The 13,589-nt window shown below is 39.4% G+C and overlaps 1 protein-coding gene across 1 annotated transcript in view; it reads left to right on the top strand.

Annotated features, from left to right (window-relative positions):
- The first annotated feature begins 397 nt into the window (after window positions 1–397).
- The window catches only part of LOC145266403 (coiled-coil domain-containing protein 112-like), a 116,510-nt gene continuing 103,318 nt past the window's right edge, over window positions 398–13,589 (top strand). The window contains exon 1 of the mRNA XM_080122058.1: window positions 398–552. Within this exon, the coding sequence (XP_079978184.1) occupies window positions 466–552 (87 nt within the window). The 5' untranslated portion in view covers window positions 398–465. The remainder of the gene's footprint in view (window positions 553–13,589) is intronic.

The raw sequence follows: 13,589 nt of genomic DNA, 5'->3' as shown, positions 1-13,589 counted from the left end.
AAGAGGGTGAACACCCTGCCTTGCCGGTCTTCAGAAAAGTCAAGTGATGAACAGTGTTACACTTTGATTCTCTCCCAAGATGCCAATCAAGAGCGGGGGGTGGCCGGGGCAAAAGTACCCCTAGCCGGATTGGTACTATTTGTTTTGCTTTAAATTCAATATGTTTTTGCTATTTAAATATAGAAGCACCCACTGTACTGTCCTACTTAAAATTGCCCCATTGTTTAAAATCAAATTAATTTCTTGAGGCTTGATAAGGATAATCTTGAAAAGGTACGCAACTTTTAGTTCAGAAACTTCATACAAAAAGAATAACAGGGAATAGTTGTTTCCCTTGTTGTTATATAAACAAAATTTATTAATTTTATATTTCAGTTAATCGACTAGTACTGTCTAGTTTATCTGATAGCTAAATAGATATTGATTAATTCATGGACAAGCTTTGCTAACGCAGGTGGTGACTCGATGAAGCACCTTTACGTGGAGGATTGTCGACTACCATTGTTTGGGAAAGTTTGTTATGATTTTTTTGTCATGACGACCAATATGGCGGTAAGCATGTTTTTAATTTTAATACCTTACTCAAATCAAAACCAGAAACACTTTTTTCTGGTGTTCATCTTTATTGAGAGATTATTTTTCAACGTATGATACCTCTGTCGATATTAAAATAATTTTGAATGCTTCGTATATTATCTTATTTTATTTTAGTTATTCAATAATTAGTTCAAAAAAGAAAAAAAAAATTCAGGTTTGTATAAAAATCCACAGAGGCACGAACAAGTTGTCAAAAACAAATATATAACTAATAAATGTTATCAAAGATAAGATAATTGATTTTTACCAAACTGAATAAGTTTTTAGTGTTTTTATTTTAAAATTTATGTATAATGTTTATTCTAGGTATGGACAAAAATAAGCGAATAAGGATAGGGAACCTAGTTTTGGAAGCTGATTTATCATAATTTTTTTGTAGGTTTCCAAATATTTTTTTATTGTACCTATTTACTATGCCTCCCCACGGGACAGAGTTAGACACCAGGGTCGTTTTTTAACGTGGAGAAAAGGTACAAAAATAAAAATTGTCTCAGTCGTGAAGGATTTCTCTTCCACAGAAAGAGAACAAGAAATAGAAGTGCAGCATCTGAAGAACAGATACTACACTTTGATCTTGTTTATATATTTTATTGAGAAAGAAAAAATTGAACATAAAAAACGTACAAAAAATTCAATTCAACAAAATTAGGCACAAGGCCCTACAAGAAATTGGGAGGGGGAGGGTACAGGGTCTTTTTGACTATGTAACAGATGAGACTTTGAAGTCTTACTCTTGACTGGCAACATTTACCAAAATACCTCAATCACTCTGTGGATCCTAATCTAACTAATAACCCCAGCGTTCAATGTAAAATTTAACTATGTACAATTTGTATATTCATTTCTGTATGTTGTGTGTGCATTTTTTTTTTTTTTTTTTTTTTTTTGTGTGTGTGTATGTGTGAGAAAATAAAGTTCGATTTCATTAGAAAGAGTTCTTGAATCAATTGGCATAAAATGTTCGTGGAGTGGGAAAAAACTAATGAAAATGTTCATTTCAAAAAAAAAAAAAAAAAAAAAAAAAAAAAAAAGGAAAAAACTACTAATGTGTTGTTAGTAAGACCCCCCCTGTACTATTCTATGTGGCTAGATCCCCCACTGTTTTCCGGGGAACCGAAAACAAGCAGAGCATCCCTAATGGGGTTTGGGGAAGTCGCCTTAATGGAGGTGGGAGAAAATAAAGCAATGGATGGAGGGGGTAGGAAGGTGACCTCTGAGTAGGGGGATGACCGGGGGCATCAGAAAATAAAGATGAGGAGCAGGGGGGTTGGGCAGACTCAGAGGTTCTCTAATACCAAAAAATAAAATCAGGAACAGGATCTCATTTGTACCACCAGTCAAGAGTTACTTTACTGAACTTATAATGCTAACCTAGGCGGGATGGGGTCCGTAGGACCCAGCACCGCCCATGCCATGCCTAAGGAGGGAACACGTATTGAAACTTGGCTCCTCGACGGATGCACAAACTAGTGCTGTGCACCCACCTCTTGTCAAATTCCACTCTAGGCAACCTCTTCCAATCGCATCTGATCTTTACTTTAAGCAAATGTTTAAAGTAAACAATCAGATCCCGATCAGGAACAGATGTCCCTTCGTGGACCAACTTAAGGCGCGCGATCCAAATGGTCATGCGCGCTACTGCTAGGATCGCCAGGAAAACCAAACTTTCCTCCCTGGGGAACTGCGGCTCCATGTTGTACACAAAAGTTCCTACGTCGAGATCGAGCAGACACTCGGCATCGATGCGAGCTGTTACCCCCTCGACGTACCTTAATAGGGGCTGTATCCGGCTGCAACTAAAAAACGCGTGCTCGATTGTTTCGGGCTCGCGTTCGTCACAGCACGGACAGAAGCGGCTGGTATGTTCTTTATACCGGAAAAGTACGTCGAAGAGGGGCAGCGCATTTCGGACCAGTCGCCAAGTCAGGGAGAATTCCGAGTTATTCAGAATCTCCCGTCCCGGCGCCCAACGCCATTGAGAACGGACAACCTCCATCGACCATCCCATCCGCCTACAAAGTGGATCCTTCGCGGTCCCCTCCACTAAATCCCGATACAGTTTCTTCCTTGGCTGATCGAGGACATTGGTCCCCGGCAAAGCTCTAAGAGCGGTTCGGCATTCGGAGAAGAACTTGGACTCCCCCTTCGGTCTACGACGACCTTCTACCGAAGGGTTGGGTTTGAGGTTGGGAAACGAGTTCTCAACCACAGGGACCCAAGGAGTGTCTCCTTCAAGCGAACGACCCAGGAAAGCCAATCTCTCGGCGTTTCTATGACACAAGAGACTGGGCTGACCCAGGCCTCCCTCGCTCGGATTTTGAACACAGACCTCTCTGCAGACATAATGCTTACCCTCGTTCCACAAAAGTGAATCGAGGCGCCCTTGTAAGCGGGTTAGTCGTTCTGCAGGGAGAGGAAGTACAGACAAACGGTAAAGGATGAGCGGAAAGACGTATGTAGCACACGCCTCCGCCCGACCCTTCAAGGACAATTTCCTTCCAATCCAAGTCTTTACTGACGATTTGACCTTAGACTGTACTTCCGACCAATTCTTTTCCAGCTGAAGTCCCGGTCCAAACCAGACACCGAGAATGCGGACCGGTCCATCGGTCCAGCTGAAAATACCTGGAAGCGAGTTTACCCCGGTCCAGGCCCCCAACCGCAGGCCAACAGACTTGCTACGGTTGAAGATGGCCCCTGTTACTTCTTCGTATCGAGCGAGCGCCTCGACCACCGCTTGAACGTCCGTGAGGCAAGACACGAACACGGTGACGTCATCGGCGAACGCGGAAACCCTGGCTCGTGTGCCTCCAGGGAGAGCTATTCCGCGCAGGACTGGTGTAGCCGCCTCGTCCCTTAACTTGCGAAGGAGGGGTTCCAACGCCAGGACATACAACAGAGGCGACAGCGGACAACCCTGTCGCACTGACCGAGAGACAGCGAATGACTCCGACAGCTTACCGTTGATCTGCACCGCTACCGTCGGCCTGTCATACAGAACAAAGATCCACTTGCGGAAGTCCGGATTAAATCCGGCGGCCTCTAGCACAGATCCTAGGAACCGATGGTCGACCCTATCGAATGCCTTGGACTGATCCAAACTGATCAGCGCGGCTTCGACGTCGTCTTCTGTCCCCTCTATGATCGAGCGTATCAAGTGCAAATTGTCTTGAATCGATCTCCCCTTCACGGCATAAGTCTGGTCCGGTTCGATCAAGTCAGTGATTACAACCTGCAAGCGATTCGCAAGAATCTTTGCCAAAATCTTTAACTCTGTGTTTAGCAGAGTCAAGGGCCTAAAATCATCAAAGTTTTCCCTCCCACCATGCCGTTGACCTTTCCTCAGCAATGTGATCACACCTTTGGTCACCTGTCCAGGGATGGAACCCTGGGCAAACCAATGGTTGAACATATCCTTCAGAATAGGGACCAACATGGGCGACAGCCTCAAGTAAAACTCGTAGGGTAGACCATCAAGCCCCGGGGATTTGTTATAGCCGACCTGCTTCAACGCAGTAATGACCTCATGTTCAGTAATAAGACCATCACAGCTAGCCGCCCGAGCCGCCGTGAGGCGGGGCGAGTCAGCCAAATAGCTGCCAAACTCATCAACCCTGAGTCCGGGTAGTTGGGTGAAGCGCACCGATAGATGCTCCCGAAACCCCTCGCAGATCTCCCGAGTCGATACTAAGGGGTGTCCTTCCAGGTTATGTACTTTACGAATGTACCCATCCGAACCGCGCCTTAAAGCAGCCTTACGCTCAACAGCGTCAACATTCACAGCCTCGTTAGAAACTTTCTTTAACCTAGCCCTAACTACTTGACCTTCATACCGCTCGCTAGCCAAGCGGTTGAGATCTTGTTTAGCTAGTGCTAACTCTAGGGGGTCTCCCCCCTCCACCGCCCGGGTCAGCTTATCCTCTAAACGCTTCTTTGCCTTAGCCTTATCTATCGCGAGGCGTTGGCTATACTGGACAGAGAAGCGCCTAATTTTGGCCTTGAGACTAACCCACCACTTACTCCCTGTAACCGCCCCCACTAAAGCCCGCTGAATTAGCTCAGTGACCTTCAACCGGTAGTCCTCCAGCTCCAACAAGGTGCTGTTGAACTTCCAGTATCCGGCCAGTTTTACACTTTGATCTTGACTAAAAGGCCAAGGCAATATTTTTTTATTGTATTTGAAAGATTAAGGACTAAACTTAATTTCCCAAAGAAAAAATATTTGTTCACGTGGAAAAAAAAAAAAAGTTATGAAAAATGTTTTCACGGCGAGGCTAACCAATTCAGCTAAATTTTGAATTTTTATTTTATTTTTTTTTTTATTACATTTTCACCCCAAACAAGGCACATTGCCACTTTGGTGTAGGGGGTTACTATCAGGGGCAGCAACTACTGGGGCACTATGTTGGGATTTGGGGAGCAAGATGTCGGTTGAGGTTGCACTTGAACTTCTGCATATCAGTACAGTTGGGGAAGCAGGAACCTGGAATGGAATTCCAGAGTCTAGCGGTTCTGGGGAAGAAACTACTGGAGTAGAAAGATCTTTTACATCTAGGGATCTCTACTGTGTGGGAATGGGATTTAGCTGCCTGTCGGGTTTGTCAAGGGTGTCTACGTTGTGGGAGCACAAGTGTCTGCAGTTCGTCAGGGCATTCACCATTAAAATACTTGTAGAACAGGCAGAGGGCTGCAACGTTTCGTCGATGGGACAGAGGCTGAAGCTGAGATGCCAGTTCAGGGCCTATCAGATTGGCGACTCTTTTTTTAACCTTGTCTAGGAGCGAGAGACTAGTAGCAGATGCACCAGCCCAAATGTGACAACAATACTCCATACATGGGCGAATGGTGGCCTTATAGAGGTACAGGATACTTTCAGGTGTCAGTAGTTTTCTAGCACGGTAGAGAGAGCCTACCTTTTTCGCAGCGGCCCTGGCAATATTTTCAATATAATTGTTCCAACTCATGTTTCCTGTGAACGTTAGGCCAAGTAGTTTGAAAGATGTACTCTCAGACAGGGAGTCACTGGCCATTGCTATTGGTGGCAGAGAAGGTTTCTTGTAATTATTGAAGGAAACCAGTTTAGTCTTGGCAGCATTGAATGTGACCATCCATTTATGTCCCCATTCCACTACAGATTGGAGGTCATCCTCTAGTGTTTTTTTGCCATTTCTTTTGTAATTTCTATGGAAGAGCATTAGCACTATAAAATTTATTTGCAAATAATGTTATTTTACTATCGTTATTAATTTAGAACGGTAAAATAAGTGCATAAGTTCACAAAAAAAAGTAATTTCTTATATATTATGAAAAACAACTAGTCCGTGTTAATGATTTGAAGATATAAGAAAAAAGCTCGCAAAGAATTCAAAATTTATACATTAAACGATAAATTTATCCAAAATTTCTGAATAAATAAAATATACGATAAAAAAATCAACAATAAAAATGTTTAAAAAATAATATAAGACTTACCTTTTGTAAAGCAAATAGATTTTTAATAACGAACTAGACAGACGATAAAATTAATTTTAACCTGTTCTGTTAATACACGTATCTACAAATGTTTGTCCTTACAGGCTTCCGTATATTTTTGGAGAAAAAAAAAAGCGCAAATTTTGATTTCAACCTCTGTCATTTTAAATAATCAAATCGAAATGAATTTTTTTTTTTGGTCGATTTTTCTTTTACAATTTTTATTATCTCAAGAGTCATATATTATATTATATGAATATATTTTTTCTTAATATTGGAAACCTGTTTTATAAAAAATCTGTTTAAACTTCATATCACGTAATATTTGAATTTAATATCATTTAAAGCTTTTTCCAAATAATTATTTTTTAGAATTCGTTTTTTTTTGTTGTTGTAATTCAAATAATTATGTTACCGAAAAAAAAAATCAAGAAAAATTGTTCATTTTATTTTTTTAAACATAATATTAATGATTTTATGTCCAATTTTATTTACAACTTTGAGGTAAGTGAAAAAAAATTATGGGATTATATATATATATATATATATATAACTATTTTTTATTTATTTGATCTTTCCAGCTTTAAAAAATGTTGAAATTTTTATCGACCTACATTTATTTTCTCCAGTTTTCGTAACATGAAATATGGAGGGGGGGGGTGTAGAACACCAAAAAAAAAATCCTCTAATATATTTAACGAAACCTACTTTTAACTTTTAATATGTAAGTTTATTTAATAATGAATAAATATCGAAAATTTCAGGTAAATATGACTATTATTTGATTTTTGCTAGATTTTTAAAACATAGGTGTGTCAACGGCTTAAAACAGGTTACCACATAGGAACGTTGTTTTAATGCGTCGATAATGTAAACACGATTTTTGTTTCGCATTTTCATTATTTTTGTAAGCTGTAAAAAATTTTTTAAAAATATTAGCAGTTTATTTGAAGTTTCTTCTTTTAAGTAGTAAAAGAAAAAAGTTAGGATGATAATAAATTAATTACAGTTACATACGTGGGGGGCTAAAACTGTGGCGCGCGTTGGAGGTATAGAGATAAATATTAGTTTTCTGGGTCTATTTCAAAGATAATTAATAAAGTAAAATCCTAAGATATTGAACTAAATAAAAATAAAATAAAAAACACCTTGTTTGCGAATAAAATAACTGAATTAGACCCAAAACCGAGTGTTTTTGCCGTTCACAAAACCACAACAAAACATTATTGGAAAAATGGAATATACGGAGACCCAAAATCTGAGACAGTCGAAAAGCTGTCTGAGAATGACGTCATGTAATTAAAAGGAAGGAGGGGTGCTGGGTCCCCCCCCTCCCATGGGCATCTGTACATTTCTATTGTAAATGTTTGTATAAATTTTACCATTTTTTAATTTAATTATTTTTCTATGTTCCTGTTTAAAAATTTTTTTTTTTTTAAATATTGGCCAATATTATATAAAAATTATGTTACGCGGAAATTTTCACATTCTTGCGAGCAAGGAAATTATTGAAATCTTGCATATAAAAATTATGCGAAATCTGTAATTTAAAAAAAAAAGTACAATATTTTTGCTATTATAATTTTTTTTTGTGTGAAAATATTAAATAAACAATGCTTAATTCAATGGTAATACCGGTAGTTCGAGAAATTCATTTTTCTTTGAGTTATATCGAATTCATTAATATGGACTTTAGAGGCTTTTTTCGTAATGTTCCTGTAAAAATTATTTTATTTTTATTGTTACAAATTACGATGCTTTATTTATATAAAAAAAAAAGCAAAAATCAATTCTTGCATTTTTTATTTACTACTGAAAAGCATAACTTTAGTAAAGATACTTTTTGTTTAAACAAAATAATACATTTTCACTAAGATTTAAATAAAAATAATTAGTCCATTATATTCTGCGATCATTATTTAATAAATACTGAAAATTTTATTAAAATTGGTTAATTTCCTGATTTTTGGTGATTTTTTTTTTTTTTTTTTTTTTAAGTAAAGGGAGAGGTCAAAATGTTTATACATTTTGAGCATCGGCATTCATTTTGCCCGTCCGTACCTAGTTTATTCGGTTCAAAAAACAAGTAACTTTGAACGCTACCGGAGAATAAGAAAAAATAGCTGCAATATCTCTTTTACATTTTAAAAGTCTTGTTAATCGCTTCAATAGTGGTAGAAACTCACTAAATAAATGTCATGGTAAAATTTATTGTGTAGGTTTCTACCACTATTTTGTTTTATTTCTTATTTTGAAGTCTTTGTCGAGACTTCAATGACGTTGAGGCCATTTTTTTTTGTTTTTCAGTAGCGTTCAATATCACTTGTTTTTCAAACCGATTACACATTTTACATAAATAAAAACACTACTTATCCAGTTAGGTAGAAAAGTAACTTATCTTGCCTTTGGTAACATTTAGTTGTTATATATTTGTTTTTCGACAACTTTTTCGTAACTATGTGAATTGTAATACAAACCCAGTGAAAGTACAAAATAGTTACAAAAAACTATCCCATCGACATGTCTTTTTTTTGGGGGGGGGTCTAAATAATAACGTTATTATTTCAGAGCGGTAACATAGATGCATAAGTGCCTCTTTTGTTTATCTGGTTAGTCAAAATGCGATAGAGTACCAACTAAAGACTTAGCTTTTAAAGATTTAAGGGATATTTTGGTCGGTTTTGAATGAAGATCATGTTTAAAATTGCAGTCAACAAGTAATTTTTATGATATTAAGACCATTATTATCAGGTTATTCCGTGTCAAATCATCCGGGTTTGACATCCATATCCATAGATTTGGCTATAGTTTGCACTGCAGACAATATAGGAACTAAGAAATCCTGAAAATTTGAGCAGATAACTCCAAGCGGTTCCCAATTTAGAGCATTTTTTCGTTTAGGTTTTAGTCACATAATGTGACGCCCGGGCGACAATTTTGGGATGTCACTTCTTTGATTATTTTCTAATTGAAAGATCGTATGGCTCTAAAAATTCACTCAAGTAAGTTTTTTGACCCAAGGAATCCAAAAATGGCATCAGAAAGGGTGTGGCTGGCATTGTAACACATTACTTTTTTTATATATATTTTTTAGACACAATAAATTGTCTCTAGACCAAAAATGGTTAAAAGTTCGTTTCGTTCACTCACAGTTTCTGTAGAAAGTCGGGTATATTTTTGATGATAATAAAAAATATTCCCTCCCACTATTGAATGTGATAATCAATTTAGACATGTGTTAAATTTAAACCGCTTAGAGTTATCTGTTCAAATTTTCAGGATTTCTTAGTTCCTATATTGTCTATCTGCAGTGCAAACTACAGCCAGATCTGGGGATATAGTTTTCAAAATCCCATATTTCTGGATGATTTGTATGGAATGACCCTATCCAATCTATTCCCTATTGTTTTCACTGGTTGCTATGTTTGTTTTTGCATATGGAAGCATAAATTGAATTACGGTATTTTTATCTGGTTTAATTACAAATAAGGCATCGATTTGCCTATTAAAAGATTATATTTCATTATTATTTAAATATGGATGGTAATCGATGAAATATAATAAACCTGTGTGGGATCATTGTTTCTTTATTTAGGGCACCAAAAACAGACATCGCTCAAGGCAGTGTAAACCCTAATTAATTCCTCATGCAACATCTCTTTTCTGAAAAAAACACTTTGGATGCAATTCACAATGTATAGTCGTTGAACCTAGCCGGATTTCTTACTAGTCTTCCTGACCGTGTCCTCCTCACCCTTTCTGGATTTGGTTTTGATGGCGATAGTGCTGCACAGTCTTTCTCTTTCATCATTTTATTGTTGAGATGTCTGGAGGTCACACATCTCTTCTGTATCTGGTCCCACATTTGCAGATACCTCACTGTGCAATTGGTATGGCTGGTAGACCAGTGATGGTAAGGAGGGAGGGGGGTTCTGTTTTTTTTTTGTTTTGTTTTGTTTTTCAAATCTACCCTATTTCATCGATATAGCTCTCCATTAACTTTGATATGGTATGACCTCTCATCCAGTTTCCACCATACAATGGCTTTCTTCCACTCTTTTTGACCTTTTATGTGTGGTTTCATCTGTACCGCAACTCTGGGGTGCAAAGGTCAGGATGGTTTTACTTTGTGATTGACGTACTGTTCTTGCTTCCTGTTCTCCTACTTAATCATCTTTTTTTAAATTTTTGGTTAATTCTGTTTTGAGTAGATTCTCTTTGGTTGGAAGAAGTGTTTTTGTTCTTTTGGACATCAGTTTCTGTGCTGATGATAACAAATTTTTAGCTGCTGTATTTCTGTGATCCAGCATCGCTAGGTATGGATCAGCCTTATCATCTATCGCTTTCTGGAACAGGTTCTTTGCCATCTTTACTGCAGATTCTATTTTTCCATTTGCATTGCTATTGTAAGGACTGACTGGTGTGTGTATAAAACACTATTTTCTTGCAAAGGTTGAAAATTGCTGACTACTAAACTGGGGTCCATTATCAGTAACTACCTGATCTGGTATTCCATGTTGTGCAAAATGGTGTTCAAGTTTAGTGATCACCGTCTTTGCCTGTGTAGTTGAAAGATGATCAATTTCCTAGAAATTGCTCTTGTAATCAACTGTGCAGAGATAGTCTCTATCTACAAACCTGAAGAGATCTACTCCTACTTTTATTTAGGGCTTCTCCGGAATCTCATGGACCATTAAGGGCTCTGCTGGATTGGCTACCTCATATTTTCTACATGTGGGGCATTTTGAAACATAGTCTGATGTCATTGTTCATATTTGGCCAGTACAAACATTCTCTCACTCTTCTGCAACATCCTTCAACCTCTGGGTGTGTGGAATGCAAGCTTTCTTTCAACACAGCCTGCTGGCTAGTTGGGACCATTACTCAGTTTCCTCTGAAAATTAACTTGTCTTATACAGTCATTTCATTCCGTATATTAAAATATAGTCTCACCTCTGGGTCAAGATGTACTTTGTCTTCTGGCCATCCTTCCACAATTACCCACTGTAACATCTGCATGCTTCTGTCTTCCTTTGTGATTGAGTGCAATTCCAGCCACCTTCCCCCTGTCACGGGAATATATTCAGTTTCCTTGACATCATCATCTTTTTTTTCTTTTTTTTACAAGGAGGTCACCACTTATCAAGGCCCAGAAGTCACTCAGGGATAAGGGTTATTGCATGTATAGTACATTGTACGTTAGTGTTGAGATTTCATAGTGTCTATTTAAGAGGGCGGTTCATCAGGAATTTGTTTACGTTGGATTTGAAGGCATCCAAGTTGTAGTTGTTGGATTGTGTAGTGGACTTTCGGTCAGCGTTCAAGTTGTGGATAACTTGACAAAGACTAAAGTTAATATTTATTTTATTTGATAAAATAAAATTGCACAAATAAAAATGTGGCACAAGGCCGAAAAAGGGGGGTGGGGGTTAATGTTGACCTAACTAACATAACGTTAACTTAACTAGACTCTTTCACCAAAATACCAGAATCACTCTGTGGACATCCTACTTAAACCCCGAAAGTTACAAATATATATACATGATGTGGGGGGGTTGGGGATAAAAATCTTATTTACAAAATTGGATGAAAAATATACAATACTAAAAGGTGGTTAGTAAAAAGAACCCCCTCACTACTAATTGTGGCGGATAAAAAGTTTTGCCAGTCGAAAAGATGTAGGTCCCACGAAAACTGACTTTATTCAAACACAACAAAAATGGCCCACATCTCTGGCAAAACAGTTTATCCGTCACCTAAGAGGCCGGGATTGGGGGTTATCGAACCAAAAGTGGGAGGAAAAAAAAAAAAAAAAAAGGGGGACGCTGGGACAGGGAAAACCAAAAAAGGGGGTTGGGGCGATGATAGCATGCATACTCTAGCTAAGTTAAAAATCGAACAAAAATGCCTAACTAGCCTACTCTAGGAGGTCCGATGCATGTCTATGTTTGATCAAGTTACCCAAAATCCTTAAAAAAACCTAAGCCACTCAAAAAAGAAATTCAAGATTAGCTCCATTCACTTTACATAATCGCGAAACTTTCACCCACCTGTCGTTGAAATTCACAGGAGTGAGTTTCACCTTCTCCAGCTTAATTCGCATTTTCAATCGATATTTGAAAATGAGGACAAGATGGGGAGCAGTGAAGGTCTCATTTCCGTAAACCTCCTTCTGTCGCGTCGTCCAAATCACGCCTCTCATAACTGCTAGTAAACACAGAAAAACATAGCGTTCTTCTTTCTTCATGGTCGGTGCCCAGTTGCAGCACGGGGAAACCGACTCCAGCACAAAAAACCGCTCGCTCAGCATGCGAACCGTGAAGCCTTCAACTAACTCACACAACGGTTGAACAATGGCGCAGTGGAAGAAAGCATGATCAAGGTCTTCCTCCCATTCTCCGCATCGGACACAATTGGGTGTCTCCGTAAAACCCGCTGCGTAAAGTCTTTTGCCGACCCAGAGGGCATTTCGTATTACCAGCCAGGTGAGTGATGCCTCGTAATTATCGAAGCAGCTCGACCCAGGCGCCCAAGGCCATATTAAGCGGCGCTCCTCCTTCGTAAAACCGAACTCCTCAATCTTTTCGTCTCGAACGGATCCCCTCACTAAGGCCCGATATAGCGCCTTGCGAGACAACAGCTGGGTGTCAGAGAGGCTTTCTTGGACCCGTAGAAGAAATCTCAAGGCCTGCCGACACTCGCGATAGAAAGGGCACTCGTTTCGGAACAACTTGTGTGCCTCCCCCTCAGCCGAATGCACACTCTCCAAAGCCTGAAAGGCTTTCTTAGTGTCTTCTATCCAGAAGACACCGTTTCCCTCACTTGGTGTACACATTCGATCCAGGTATATCAGCCTAAGAGTGTGTCTACGTATTTGCACACTAGGCATACCCAGACCGCCTTCAGACGGATGCAGGTAACAGACCTCCCGAGTAACCATGGCTTGCTTTCCGCGCCATAAGAATGCAAAAAGAGCACGCACCAGATCAACTAGTGTGGTCTCCGGGAGTGGAAGTACTGATAGACGGTAAAGGATCAGGGGGTAGATATGAGAATTGCATACCTCCGCCCGACCCTTCAAAGACAGATTTCTCAAGGCCCACAAATGAGATGCGACCTTGACCGCTTCCAATACCTCCGACCAATTTTTCTCCAGCTGGAGACCGGGGCCAAACCAGACACCGAGTAGCTTGCATGGCCCATCAGTCCAACCAAAGGGTCCCTGAAGGGGCATACCCCTCCAGGCACCGATACGTAAGCCAATAGACTTAACGTAGTTAATTATGGCCCCTGTGACCTTGGCATACCGACTTGTTTCTATGTCAACGACTCTAATCTCGGCACTGCTCGTTACAAGCACAGTCACGTCGTCAGCATAGGCGGTATACTTTACCGGGGTAGAGCCACCTGGCAAAGTAATCCCGCGAAGGACCGGATTCACCCGAAGCTGGCGCAAATATGGCTCAAGCGCCAGCACATATAACATTGGGGATAACGGACAACCTTGACGGATCGATCTT

The sequence above is a fragment of the Euprymna scolopes genome, chromosome 4 (genome assembly GCF_053919585.1).
Source record: "Euprymna scolopes isolate OS-2025 chromosome 4, ASM5391958v1, whole genome shotgun sequence".
In the NCBI taxonomy this organism is placed as follows: Eukaryota; Metazoa; Mollusca; class Cephalopoda; order Sepiida; family Sepiolidae; genus Euprymna; species Euprymna scolopes.
Note: the sequence above shows the minus strand (reverse complement) of the source record. Positions and strands in the feature narration are given on the sequence as shown.